Source organism: Podarcis bocagei (genome assembly GCF_964188305.1).
Source record: "Podarcis bocagei genome assembly, chromosome: 1".
Classification (NCBI taxonomy): domain Eukaryota; kingdom Metazoa; phylum Chordata; class Lepidosauria; order Squamata; family Lacertidae; genus Podarcis; species Podarcis bocagei.
In genome coordinates this window covers 50,542,396-50,557,415 of record NC_138125.1, presented here as the reverse complement: position 1 = coordinate 50,557,415, position 15,020 = coordinate 50,542,396, and the positions used below count along the sequence as shown (strand labels likewise).

The 15,020-nt window shown below is 38.5% G+C and overlaps 1 protein-coding gene and 1 long non-coding RNA gene across 6 annotated transcripts in view; one reads left to right on the top strand and one right to left on the bottom strand.

Annotated features, from left to right (window-relative positions):
- Positions 1 to 6,034, top strand: part of GARIN2 (golgi associated RAB2 interactor family member 2) — a 20,397-nt gene extending 14,363 nt beyond the window's left edge. For 3 of the 4 annotated variants that reach the window (XM_081166297.1, XM_081166294.1, XM_081166295.1), the window contains exons 6-8: positions 1,448 to 1,494; positions 5,382 to 5,440; positions 5,831 to 6,034. In XM_081166297.1, the coding sequence (XP_081022423.1) occupies positions 1,448 to 1,494; positions 5,382 to 5,440 (106 nt within the window). In that variant the 3' untranslated portion in view covers positions 5,831 to 6,034. The remainder of the gene's footprint in view (positions 1 to 1,447; positions 1,495 to 5,381; positions 5,441 to 5,830) is intronic. The other variant, XM_081166296.1, reaches the window with a different exon arrangement.
- The window catches only part of LOC308571588, a 19,581-nt gene extending 4,561 nt beyond the window's left edge, over positions 1 to 15,020 (bottom strand). Inside the window, exons 1-2 of one of the 2 annotated variants that reach the window (XR_014001539.1) lie at positions 14,745 to 15,020; positions 12,567 to 12,634 (exon numbers count right to left, since the gene is read on the bottom strand). This is a non-coding gene — a long non-coding RNA (uncharacterized lncRNA). The remainder of the gene's footprint in view (positions 1 to 12,566; positions 12,635 to 14,744) is intronic. The other variant, XR_014001540.1, reaches the window with a different exon arrangement.

Sequence of the window (15,020 nt, the reverse complement as noted above, 5' to 3'; positions counted from 1 at the left end):
CTTCCAGCATCTATTCCAATTTTATTTTGTGTTACATCATGTTTGTCTGCTCAGTAACACAGCCTTTCGAGCTCTTTATTTCCTTCTTTATAAAAATATCTATGCAACAATATAAAAACATAAAAACAGACAATAAAATCATTAAAAGGTTAACAGCAAGTTAAAAGTAAAAAACAAAAACAAGAGACTGCTGTGGGGGATGTACCGTACTTTTAATTGCCTGCATAGGCCTGGTTGAATAGAAAAGTTTTCAGCAGGCATTTTAAAGTTAGCACAGAATGCACCCGCTGAACCTCTATTGACAGGGTGTTCCACAGGACTGGGCCAATGACACTAAAAGCTCAGTTTGTCATTGCTCTCAAACGAATCTAATCAACTTGAGGATTTATTTATTTCATTATAACACACAAAAAGTTCAGCTTCATAGGAAGCTCCTTTTTCAGAATGTAGGATCTCAGTTTTAGACCTAAAATGGACATAGCCTTGTTTAGAGCAAGATACCAAAACACAGATAATCAAAACCAAGTGTAGCAAGTCTCAAATTATGGTGAGATTCTGCACAAAAATATTACCAGGGTCACTGATAATTTTTGAGCAGAGAGCTTTTGACATTACAAGTCAGTTGTTTCCATAGAACAGAAACCTACAATAATGTACTAGGTCATACAGATTTAATAATTTTTGTGTTCTTTAAAATATTATCTTTAATCACTGTTCGGCAGTGGGTGAGGTGGGGGAGAATCATTAACAAAAGGTACTTGATAGGCACTTGCTATGTTGAGAACTGATGTGATCCAATCAATGCTATATAAGAGTTGTAAGACCCAAGTCTAACTCCCAACCTTTTCACAGATTGAATAGTCATTTTCAAAAGTGATGCTAAAATCACCTTTTAGTGTCTAATGTACCACTTCCAAATGTAGCTAATGTAGCTAATGGGGAAAAGCCATTTTAAAAGTGAATGTACTTTCTGGTCATTGTGGCTCCTTTCTTCAGTTAATGGGCTCATTTCCCCCTCTGTAAAATAGAAAGATTGCTATTGGCATTTGGGACTAGATGGCTGTGCGGTTGAAGCTATTAACTGCATCATAAAATGTCCACATGGATTTATCAAAATGGGCCATGGATCTGAAAAACTGAAGAACTACAGATCTGTGATATTTACATTCCCACATATTTTAGCAAAGGCAGCACAACTATATGTAGCTAATTGGGAGTAATTTGCCAGTTTTCACAGTTCAAAAACAGAACTAAAGGTTATGACGGCAAAAAGCAAAGCCCTCCCCTCCCACTCACTGCTTCTTCTCTGGAAAAAGTCATGCTTTATTCAGTAAGCATGGAGGTGGGAAACTATTTGCTTAGATGTGTACAGCCCTGAAATAGAAACTCATTTCAGTATTATTGCTTTCAATTGAAGTATTATTATTATTATCTTTACTGATTTCAGGGGACAAGAATTTTTTTCTATTACGGGGAAAAGACTGCAGACTGCAGGTATGAATGACATTTGAAATGATTTTTCCCATTCTGCCCTCATAGCTATTATATTTATATTTTTCCATATGGGAGCCATAAACTCCCAATAAGTGGGAGGTGCCACTGGCGAATGGTCTGTCTATTCAGCTTAGTAGTATTTCATCTTTTCTGGGTTATGCAACATGGGAATGCCCCATCTTCAGAGGTGTTTTTTTGGGAGCTGCTGTCACAACTGCGGCAGGTGGTGAATAGAAAAATGACCTTTGTTATTGTGTTCTCTCAACTACAGAACACTCTCACTTGCTGCTTAGTTTAATGTCATTCTGGTGCTTGGCAAATATCTTTTTATTTTCCCAGGCATTTTTGTCTAGTTTATCTCCAGTGCCTGGTTTTTTATGCTGTTCTCTTTTCTGCTTCTTGGTTTTGTTGTTTTATTATTATGCTTTGATCTTTTTGTTTCACTGTATTTTTATATTTCATTACAAGCCACCTTGGAACAGGTTTCTGAAAGGTGAGGAACAAAAATTAATAATAAATAAAAATAAAAACAAAAACAAAGGTAAAAGGTAAAGGTAAAAGACCCCTGGACGGTTAAGTCCAATCAAAGGCGACTAATAAAAACAACACCTGTCTCTGTGAGTTAAACAGTCATTACCCTTTGGAATTCAGCCACACAAAAATATATTAACACGTCCAACACTCTCTGCTGTGTGTCCAGCATTAGGGCAATGACATGTGGAGACCCGTAACCATTTGCAGAAGAGTTTTGTGCAGTAATACTTTCTCTGTATGCAATTTCTCCTTCATTCTCTCCTTCGCATAGACGGATTTACAGCATTCATGTAGTGCTCATACATATACACAAAGATACATCATGCACATAACCCTCTCATCTGCACACATCATTCACTCACATGAACAATTTTTTGCTATCTTTCCCGAGATCTGGTGTGCATGTGGTTTAACTTGTGAGCAGTGAGGATGTTTACAAATATTCCATAACACCTCAAAAGCTAAGCCAGTTCAGTCAACTCAAGTCAAAACTTCCAAAATAGCTTCAGAGGTTTGAAAGACTGCATTTACTTCAATGTTTCTTTTTCTTTTATTGATTTCATCAGACTTCATTGGCCAAAACTAACATCTGTTTACAAATCTATGGATTCTGTGCTTTACTCTGATACCTGTTACACTGCAATCACAAGTGCCCTAAAATATTATACAGCTAGCTTTTAATTTGCTTATAATTTGCTTATATTATACAGCTAGCTTTTAATTTGCTTATAGGCATATAGATATCTCAGGCATCTACTTATGTGCTGTTCTGTGCATCTATATCTGAAAGTGTGTAGCATCTATGCATGATTAAGGGATGGAATTGTGCTGACTTTGGAAGCAACATTTAAATGGGGAATGAAGCATAAAGTTCAATGTTCTAAGTCCGGTTTGTGCAATCTAGACCAGCACACATTTGGACAGTACAGTAAATACTTGGTTTATCGGATGACTATGCATATTGCATTTCAATTCCATGCAATTAATGACCAGAAGCTGGGCCAGCAAAGCAGGGATTGAGGTGGGCACAGGCGTTCTTCCCCCACCAAAGGTTTGCGATATATATTTTCAGAAATACATATATGGCATTTGAGTAGTTTATGAAGTCAATATTTATCTGTGAATCATATTTAGTATTCAGTAATTATATTTTTAATTTAATAATATTTTACTACCTAATTCACATCAGCTTTGATCAGACAACCTGAAGAACTCTAATTATCTGCCTACCTGTTTCACTACTTGCTTCTCATCAACAAAGTATTTTACAGCCTGTCACCTCAATCTAGAGAGGGTGATTTGCCTGCAGAAATAGTCTTCTGCATGTGGATCATGTTATCTCCTATGCATGAAAACCTATGTATACATACACACTTCCAAAAGGTGATCATAGAATCATCTAGTCCAACCCCTTGCAATGCAGGAATCTTCGCTAAAGCATCCATGACAGATGACCATCCAACATCTGCTTTAAAACCTCCAACTAAGGAGAGTCCACCACCTCTTGTGGGAGTTTGTTCCATTGTCGAACAGCTCTTACTGTCAGAAAGTTTTTTTCTGAATGTTTAGCTGAAATCTCCTTTCTAGTAACTTGAAGCCTTTGGTTTGAGTCCTACCCTCCAGAGCAGGAGAAAACAAGCATGTTCCCTCTTCGATGTGATAGCCCTTAAGATATTTGAAGATGGCAATCATATCTCCCCTCAGTCTCTTTTTCCAAGCTAAACATACCCAGCTCCTTCAAGGGCTCCTCGCAAGGCTGTTTCCAGACCCCTGATCATCTTGGTTGCCCCACTCTGCACATGTTCCAGCTTGTCAACATCCTTCTTAAATTGTGGAACAATTAGCAACCCCTTCCAGTTTGGTGTCATCTGCAAATTTGATGAGCATCTGCTCAATTCAGTGTTCTCAGCTTTGACAGTGTCCATTACTTGTATGTAATGGAGAGACTGAATCCAAGCTTCACTTGTGGGGAAAATTTGATGCAATATGGGTGGTGTATTTTTTGGTTTCTTTGCCATTATTCAATGTATTGCATCCTTATGAGCACTCACTTATAACTGGAAACAAACCACAATAAATTCAAAGAGGGTTTGAGAAAAGCTTCAGTTAAAAAGGTAACACAACCAATGGATAGAAATCAAAGTCTGAATGTAAAGCTGTTCACTGTAAGTCATCATGGCCAATATAAACTCAATTAAAAGAGCCAATGAAGAATTGTTGAATCTTATAGCATCTTATGAATTTCTTTTTCTTCCTTCTTTCCCTGAGCATAGCAATAGCAATCCAAGCCCATAGTCCTGTATTTCAAAGCCCCCTTTCAGACACCTGGAGAACGCTGATTGTACAAAGGGGGGAGCATGCTTTGCTGCTGTAATCTACCCTCACAAACACACAATACAGTGACTGTGCAGAACCTCTCCAAAATGTTTGAAAGACACTAACAGTATTTCATTACATGCCAATGTAAAGGTCAGAATGTGGAACAATAAACTGATGAAAGTGTGTAGTGTCATATGCCCATTTTCTTAGCTTAACATAACAAGAGTAGTTTAAATTTCATCATGCAACAGTAACATTTTTGTGCAACATGCTCAGTGTTAAGTTGAAGAATGAGGGCATTACGGCCTTTTAGAAATCAATTCATTTATGATTTTTTTTATTTTTATTGTAAGCCTGTATGCATACAAACTATGCAATTAATTTAAATGGAATTTAAGTTCTACATTATGTAACCATAATTATATGTGCCTCCTGTGGAAATAAAAAGATAGTACAGGCATTTCCCCTAGTGTAAACTATATGTATAGTTCCAGATACCATAATTACTAGAAAAGCCAGGAAATTATGTATCATTTTCTCTCTTGCACAAAATGGAGAATATATAGTCCTACTATGAGCATTCCAACAAAGAATAAATTCTAAGCACATGTGCAAGAGTATAGAGGGGTGCAGAAAACATTATTCAATCTCAGATTGGAAGAGGAGGGATTTGCAGTGGCAGACTGAAATGTTACCTTTGCTTGCAGAGTAAGCTATATTATATAAAATATTGTACCAAAAATATGTGCCAAAGTCATCAGCACCAGAATTGCAATTTAGCCAGTTCATTGTCTGAAAAATAGCACCAGCATCAAAGGCAAAAAATAAGTCAAACTTGAGTTCTTGAGTCATTACCCTGAATTCACAGTCACTTTCTGGTTACTTGAACAAAGTTTCTGGTACTGAAAGGAAAACAAAATGTTGATGTGTGTTTTGTGCATTTTTTCATTACACATCTATAAACTGTCAAAAACTGACTCTTCCCTCATTTTTTCTCTCTCTTTTCACACTGTTGCTTTTTCTGCACTCTTTAGCTGTTTCTAGTATAACTGCCCCACTTCTGATTAACCTTTCTTTCCCCCTTCTATTCTAGGTAATCTTTCCATTTTTTGTTTCGTCTTACCACCACACCTTTTCCTCATTTCTTTTCCATTTTCCACTATACTATTCCCCAAAAAGGATATTCTGCCGCCACCACCCTGCATGCACACTCATAAGCTGTGTATTTTTCAGCTGTGTTCACAACTTTTCAATAATAAGATCTAATTTTCACTAGATGCTTCATGTAATTCACATTATTATATTTCACATTACTATTTTTATATTACGTCAAGCAGCTGAGACACATGACAGCACTCTGAATCTGACAAAGAGATATTACAGATCTCTGTGTTCTGCTTCCTTCCTCTCTCTCTTTTTCTCACACACTATTATCTGCTTTCCTAGGCTGCATTTTCCTCATGTTCCTCCTGTTTCTTTACAGGGATCCTAAAGAATGTCAGTAAGCCAAGGTAGTTTTTTACAACTAGCATTAAAAATGGATCTCTGTACATCTGATACGAAAAGGAAGCAAACAAACTGAAGACACTGAGCAAAAGAAGAGAACGACATGTTCAGATGGGGATTAGAAATCTAGAAACTGTAGAATTGTTCCATTCTAATATCATAAAAATAAACATGGTTAAAACAGTAGTACATATTTCTTCTTTTGTTGAGTATTTCACCAAACATTAGCAACATGACTTGTCAGTGTTTTAACCATCATCTCCACTTACGGTTCAGAATTGTAATTTTCTTTTTAAAACACTTATATTACAGGAAATTTGATGTGGGTATATCTTAAGTTCTTTTGCTTATCAAATAAACTTGCAATATGCTATAGTGATGCAAATAATGTCATAATCTATACCAGTTTGCAATGCACTCAGACCATGTGAAAGAAAGGAAAAGATTGGCAACTAGTTTTGAGAACATGCAATAGTCCCTTCACACTTATGTTGTCACAAGAAGGAGAATCACATTAGAAAGGTAATGTACCTCGACACATCCCTAGTATCCACATTAGGCATTGCTGTTAGGCCTGTACAATCAGAAATCCAGAACTCCAGTCTACACATGAAGAGGTCTTCATACATAACCTTTCCCTTATTCCATGCTTGACATGTAGACACCAGTGATGAGGCCAGTAATGTTGATACTATATTTTTCTGGGTCATTAATGTGAAAATGAACTGTAAAGAACTAAAAAAAGACCACCCCAAACTGAGTAAATTGGCAGTAAAATGGCACATGCAATTCAGTGTAAAGTGTAAAGTGATACATGTTGGGGTAAAAATATTGATTTCACATCTATGCTCATGCAGTCTGAACTGGCAGTGACTGTCCAGGAACAATACTTTGGGGTCATGGTGAATGGTTCAATAACAATGTTGACCCAATGTGCAGCAGCTGTTAAAAAGTCACACTCCATGCTAGGGATAAAATTGAAAATAAGGAATTGAAAATAAAACTGCTAATATAATAAAGCTACTATACAAATCTATGGCATGGCTGCATACAGTCCTAGTCACCTCACTTCAAAAAGGATATTGTGGAGTTGGGAAGGTTCAACAAAAGGTAACTAAAATGATCAAGGGGGTGGAACAACTCTATGCAGAAAGGTTACAACATCTGGGGCATTTTAGTATAAAGAAAAGGCGAGTAAGAAGTGACATGATAGACATGTATAAAATTATGCATGGAGAAAGTGGATGGAGAAACATTTTTCACCCTCCATCATAACACTGGAACTTAGGGACATCCCATGAAGTTACATGTAGGACGATTCAGGACAAACAAAATAACTTCACACAGTGCATATATAAACTATGGAATTTGCTTCCACTGGAGGTAGTGATGGCCACCAACTTGGATGACTTTTAAAAAGGATTAGACAAATTAATGGAGGATAAGACTATCAATGGCTACTAGCCACCATGGCAATGTTTAGCCCTCACTGTCAAAGGAGTCAATATGCCTCTGTATACCAGTTGCTGGTAACCACAGAAGGAAAGAGTGTTGTTGCACTCAGGTCCTACTTGCAGGCTTCCCATAGGCATCTGGTTGGCCACCGTGAGAACAGGATGCTAGACTAGATGAATCACTGGCCTGATCCCGCAGGCTCTCATGTTTTTATGTATTACTGCAGAAGGGGGACCAGAGGTGTGGTGTCACAACCCCATACTATAATAAAAAAAATTCCTTCCTGTAGCACCTTAAAGACCAACTAAGTTAGTTCTTGGTATAAGCTTTCGTGTGCATGCACACTTCTTCAGATACACTGAAACAGAAGTTGCCAGATCCTTCTATATAGTGAGAAGGTGGGGAGGGGTATTACTCAGAAGGGTGGTGGGAATTGGAGATTGGCAGATAGCTGAGATGAGCCTGTTGACGACTCTTAACGACTGTAATAGGTCTTACAGGAAAAGGCAAGGGGTGAGAAGGTGAGAAATGGCTTAGTCATGTATAATGAGATAAGAATCCAATGTCTCTGTTCAGACCAGGTCTCTCCATTGTTTTAACGGCTACCTATCTGTAACTGAACCCCATACTATGTGTGATCCCCCTTCATGTAATGCCCATGTTGAAAGCGGCCAATGAGTCAACACATTTCCACTTTTGGGAGGAAGCCTGTCACTTGGATCAAGCCTGTCACATAGCTTCTTCTATTAGAGAAGGTTAAGATCAGTTGGTAGATATTGTTCCTACATGGGTGTTTGCTTGTTAATAAAATACCTGTTCTAAACTACTGCACTGATTCTGGAACTGTGTGTTAAAGACAACACATGGTATTAGGAGTGTAACACATTATGTGAACATACTGTGGAAGACTGCAAACTGCAGAGTGATGACAACTTTACATTTTTATGTATATAGGCAGATAAAGAAAGATGTCTATCCATCTGTCATTGACTGGTTGGACACAGATGAATCCCCAGCTGGGGAACCACCAAGGGAAGAAGGCTTAGACCCTGGAGAGTGGTGGTGGGACAATGATGAGTGGAGAAGAAGGAGACGACTGGGAAGAGGAAGTGTTGGAAGCCAAAGGGGTAGCAAGACTTAGAGAGTGGGGAGAGCCTGTGGCAAAGAGAAGTCAAGAATCAGGGGCAGAAGCTGAAGGAGGTGAGTGGGAGGGGGGAAGTCAAGAGGCAGAGATGAATCAAGCTAGTGAAGAGTCACAGGTGTCCCCTCTCCTGCTGTGACAAGCTCCTCTCCCCCCTGACTCCCAGAACCAGGAAATGTATCAAACAGGAAGAGCACATGATCTCTGATTGCCTGCAAGAAGCCCCGGAGAGGAGGAGACATAGACGGTTGTGAGGAAGCAGCAACTTTTAGTCTTGGTAACTGATTTCATGGAGTAGGACCTACAGGGCATGAGCTGCTATGTTCATCAGGCCTGAAACTCCACCAAGTTTGTGAAGATCCTGAGCCCCAATGCAAACAATTTCTGAGTAAACATTAACAGGACAGGACTGCAAAAGTGCCAAATTATTAACAATTGGACTGAGTATAGGCCCATTAGAAAGAATAGACTCTCTCCACTACTTACTTCATTATTTGTGAAATAACATGATTGCCATTAGAGAATGCCTGGAAATTGTTTCCTCTTCCCACTTTTCTTCCTGTGGTATCTCATTCCTCCTCTGGAGGGCAACATTATCAAACACTTTGTCCTGTAGTCTAACTAAGTTTTTGTGCAGATACTATTCTTATTTTGTCATAATTAAGAGAATTATAAAAAATGTGAGCATTGAACATTGCCTTGTTTATTTAATGATAAATTGAAAAAGTTTGTACAGTAAGTTTTGTTGTACCTTTAACTCCAGCAGATCTATAATGGCATAAGCATTCATGAAATATGGTCCAAAGCTGACAGGCTCCAAAGAAAATCAGCAACTGACCTTAAAGTAGCCAATTGTGAACACAGGAAATTCAAAGTAACTCTCCAATATGTAACTACTGAATTAAAATTTATCATGAAGTTAAATTCTATCACCTGTGTCTGGAATCATTATACTGTAATATCATTTCTCTCACTATATGTATTTATTAGCTTACCTGTGCCAAAAAAAATGTTATCAACACAAGATTTGTGAAAAGCTTTTGTAATTACTTTACATATATTTCAGCTTCACAATAATTGTCACAGTTTACATTTTTTGCATTTCATATTATGCTAACTTCTGTACGTCATCTTTTTATTTACATCTATTTAGACCAATATCCTTCTATATACATATCCATCCCTTCAACTTAGGATGATGCTTCATGCATCTAAAGAAGTGGACTCTAGTCTATGAAAGCTTGTGCTATGATAAATTTTCCAGTCTTTAAAGTACAATAATCCCTCATCTTACATGGGGGTTTGATTCCAAAAGTTATGCATATATGTGTAAGTTGCATATATTCCAAATCCTCTGAGTGGCCCCATAGCTATCAGGTGAGGAAGAGTGGGAGAGAGCATCCCCAGCACTCCCAAAGCCTGTGCACTCAACAGGGCTTTCTCTGCAGGCAAGGCCAAGAACTTAGAAGCTCTTTTGTGGTGGGTCTGGGTTACCCAGCATAAAAAAGCTTTTAAGCTCTCAGCCTTGCTTGATGGGGAAGGCCCATTCATAGCACTAGCTCTTGAGAGCTCACAAGAACTTGGATTATCCCACAAGTCCTCACAAGAACATCCCTGGCTCCCTCTTATTTGATGGGGAGTGGGTTCTGCAGCACCCTCTGGTGTCACGTCTCAATAACGCATTACAGTAGTACCTCAGTTTACGGACAGTCCTGTTTACGAACTATTCGGTTTACAAACCCCGCAAAACTGGAAGTAGTGTTCCGGTTTGCGAACTTTACCTTGGTCTACGAGCAGAAGCTGAACGGTGGGAGGGCACCAGCGGCGGGAGGCCTCATTTGGGAAAGCACGCCTCAGTTTAAGAACGGATTTGGTTTAAGAACAGACTTCAGGAACAGATTAAGTTCGAAAACTGAGGTACCACTGTATTGACGTTTTAAAAGAATGTCATATGGCTATAGGATTATCATAACCATTTTTAAACTCATTTTTAAAATGTGTAGATGAGTCCCAGGTCAACTTGGGTTACCCAGTACAAAAAGGGGTTTTAAGCTCTCAGCCTTGCTTGAGAGGCAAAGCCCACTCACAATGTTGGCTCTAGAGGGCTAGGGATGCTCACACAAGATCTCAAGGGAACTCTGATTGTACCGCAAAATCTGGTGAGAGTATCCCAAAGCCAGTGTTGTGAGCAAGCCTTGCCCAGCAAGCAAAGCAACGACTTAAAGGAGTTTTTCACACTGGGTAACCCCAAGCATACATGGTGTGGAAAAACCTTTAGGCTCCACCTTGCTTGGGACTTGACTTACTGTAACGCATGGCTCTTCATTGTTGTTTTTGCCATAGCAAACTAACATGGTTATCTTCTGAGAATTCTTACCAATAAAAAGGTAACTGAAAATGGAGCTGCTCAAGTAATATTATTATAAGTTTGTGGGTGCTGGACCCTTTTAATCCTCCAATATGTGTTGAAATCTAATCAAGCCTACTGAACCCCAAGGTCCAGCAGGTGTTTAAAAAATAAGCCAGGCTAGCTTCCTGATAAGGTAATTGCCTGGGCCATTAGGAGAACAAAGGATTGAGGGCTCAAGTGTGAGACAGCAAATGGGTGGGCCCCTCTCCCTCAACAAATAAAGCCAGAGTTTAGAACAGAGAGGTTAGGAAGCAATAACTTCACTTAGAAGGAAAGAAACAAGCTGGAAAGCTGAGGGGAGGGTCAGAACACAGTGTTTGATTTCTGTTTGAATCCAAGGCTATGACTAAGGAAGAAGCAATAACTTTTTGGGGTGATGATGTTGTGAACCCCTCCATCGCAGGTACAGGTTGTATATATGTGTAAATAAGCCACATATTAGAAATACAAGTCTCCACTGTGCCTCATTTCCAAAAGGAAACAGAAACCCCCATTGAGTGCCTAGAACTCCAGTACAGTAATCTTGTACTGCTCTGAAATTGGGATTGTGTGCAATAATATGCTTCAGTGGGGCAACGGGTATGCTCAGAACCATATGTTGTGCTGCCTTCATAGCTGTTCCTACTTTCAAAGAGAGAAACTGATTATAAAGCTGAAGAGGGACTCGTTTATTGGACAATGGGACCGGCAAGAGTAGCATCAAACAAATATTCAGCTGAGCTCATGGTTCATCCATTGGAATATTGTTACTGATTATGGCCTTGTACAACACCATACTGCATCTTAAAAGGAATTAACAGTAAAATTATGTCCACACATCCTAAAGTGTGACATCATGGCCCAGGGTTTTTTGGTTTTTTTACAATTCCACATTCCTATTTATTTATTTGCACGAATAAACTTTTGAGTTACATATCTGAAGGACCTTAAAAACTAAAAGTTTTTCTTAACTGTGTTTTCCCCCTAAATAGAGGAAACTTTCCAGCCTGATAGTAGAAACTGCTTTAAAATGTAATATAAAACATGCAACTGACACCTGATCTGCTTTTACTAAATACCCTAAGACATCACAGAGTAACATAAATATTCAACAGGTTAGTATCCAAAAATAGCAGCACTAAAAATATAAAAGTCACTTTGGATTGCTGAACTATTAACTGGTTGTAAGATAAGACACTTACTATTTGGGTACTTATTTTGCTACCTGTCTGTTTCATTTTTATATAATTTTTAGTCTAAGAAGTTTCCAAATATTTCAGCTCTGCATTGTTTACCCTTTCTATTCAACCTATGATTCTCAAATAACACCACTACCTGTTAAATATGCAAAGCAAGAGTGCATACTTGGCATCTCTTAAGTTATGTCTTAATTATCTAAGAACTTGCGGTGCAGTCTTGATTAAGAACATAAAAATGCCTTCCTACATTAAAGTCACCTAGTCCAAAGTTCTTTGCAAGAATTCCAGCACTCAATACTAGAGTGCTGTACTAGGTGGTGTACTAGAATTTTGCCAGTGCTTCTGCTGTGCACAATAATTTACTTTCTAACCAACCCCAGGGTATACTCCAATATGAAATTAGAGATTGCATCAGATCAATCTCATTGTTTTATTGTATTATTTCCAGAAAAAGTCCAAGGTTCAAATATTTCAGTTCAGGTTACTTTTTCTATTGCTTTATTTCAAGAAAGAAATAGAGGTTACTTACCAATAGTTATGTTTTGAGTCTTATCTCCAAGTATTAATAGGTGAACATTTCACATGGAGATGTTACTTCTGGAAAGAAGAATGTAGCTTAGTTTTAAAAGAAATCTGGACTGATGCCTGATGCAATTCCCTGAGAGGAGGTACACCTCAAAGGGACAGCACTCAGGAAGAGGCAGATGTTATTACAGTGGTCCCTTGGGTTACATATGCTTCCGGTTACATATGCTTCCGGTTACAGACTCAGCTAACCCAGAAATAGTACCTCGGGTTAAGAACTTTGCTTCAGGATGAGAACAGAAATCGTGCTCCAACAGCACGGCAGCAGTGGGAGGCCCCATTAGCTAAAGTGGTGCTTCAGGTTAAGAACAGTTTCAGGTTAAGAACGGACCTCCCGTATTTTTTGCACCATAACACTCACTTTTTTCCTCCTAAAAAGTAAGGGGAAATGTCTGTGCGTGTTATGGAGGGAATGCCTACGGATTTTCCTCCTCTAAAAACTACGTGCGTGTTATGGTCGGGTGCGTGTTATAGAGCGAAAAATACGGTAAGTTCTTAACCCGAGCTACCACTGTATTAACTTTGGACCTTTTCATAACAGGCATGATCACTCTGCTTCCCGGCTTAAGTATTCGGAAGAAATACAGGGCCAATTCAGCTCCAAGGGGGTGGGGAATAGTCCTTATAATCAATTTATTTGGGAATATTTACAGGGGACCTTATTTCCAAGTGTAATCAAATGTGCAGCCAAACAGCCCATTCTTCAGGGGGAATCTACTGGTTCCCACTTTCCTTTTAGTTGATTCACAATCCCCTCTTCACTTTGCTGCTGTGTTTTTGTGTTTTTATATTGTAAACTACACTGTGATATGAAAATATACATTTCAGGTGACAAAGACCAGGTGTATCTGCTTGCCGCCCCCAGCCTAATCTCTTATGTTAGTGGAGTGGGTTTATGCAGCATAAGGTGAGAAGGAAGTGTTTAAGGGCAAATTTTGTTCATGGGCTAGTGAGGTGATGGCACAAATTTATTTTAACTGCTGTTTGGCTCTGGTGCATGCTTATTATCGTGAAAGAAATTCTCAGAAGAAAAGCACCAACACTTTGGAACTCCCTATCAGTATCAGGCAGGCACCTTTATTATACTTTTTGATACCTGCTTAAAATATTTTTGTTTAGGCAGGCCTATTCAGACATATAGAACTAACATGTGTTTTAGTCTGTTTTTAGCAAATTGGGGTTTTGGGGGGGGTTTCCTTGAATAGTCTGAGGGTAGTTCCCCCCCCAAATATCTTTATTGAAACTTAACATATATACATAATAACCAAAATTCCCAATGATTCCCTCACATAAAATATAGTATCTAAATTACAACAGCTGCATAATTATACACTTAATTATAAAACCCACCACCCACCCTCTACTTCCCTCCACAGCAATTCGACTTCTTTATATTTATTTCTACCTTTTTTTCCTTGCGTTCTATAATAAATTATTTCTGTTAAATTCTGATTTTTCCTTCTTTCTTTATTGAAATACATTTTTTATTCTAAGCCTATTAGCATGTTATTTTTAGAATAATATTTTGACATATAATCTTCAAAATACTTCCACTCCATTCTTAACTATTGATTTGATTGGTATCTTATAATTTTTAGTGTATTGTTGATTTTAATTACCTTTTGAAATGTTTTTTGAAGGAAGAGGGGAAGGGTTAATATTCCCTGGTGAAATAAGGCTTCATTTTTAATCTGTTTTAATCATATTTTATTGATAAATGAAACGTTTTATTTAGGGAAGTTTTTGGTATTTAATGCTGTATTGTTTTTAACACTTGATTGGGAGCCGCCCAGAGTGGGCAGGGTATAAATTATTATTATTATTATTATTATTATTATTATTATTATTATTATTATTATTATTATTGTGTTGCTTTGTGTAAATTGTTTCATGTACTACCGTCAAGCGGGTTTTGTTAAATAAAAAGGCCAACATGTGGTCTTGGGCTTTTTACAAATGAGCTAACACCTTTTGTTAATTATAAGTTACCTTGTATTTACATTTAACTTAATTAATGAACTAAAGGGCTGCTTATTATTCACAAAATGGTTTATAATCATCTGAACGCGGCACGCCACGTAAACGCATGAGAGAAACTTAACCCAGGCTTGAGAAACTTCACCTGCTCCATTTCTACCTACAGAGAGGCTGTTATAAGCGGAGTGGGCAGGGGCAGCGCCAACCCCGCCTTCCTTCCCCTCAAGAGTTCTCACGACCACCCGCCATCCTTTCCCTCACACGGTCAAAGGCATTTTCGACGGTTCTGGCAAGCTGCGGTTGGAGGTGATCAGGAGACGCGGAGCTGGGGAGAGGAATTCGCGCGAGGTAGCTGCGCGTGAGGGAGCGCGAGAAGAAACTCGCTCGCGCTCAGCTACCGTGACGTCTGGAGAACACTCGG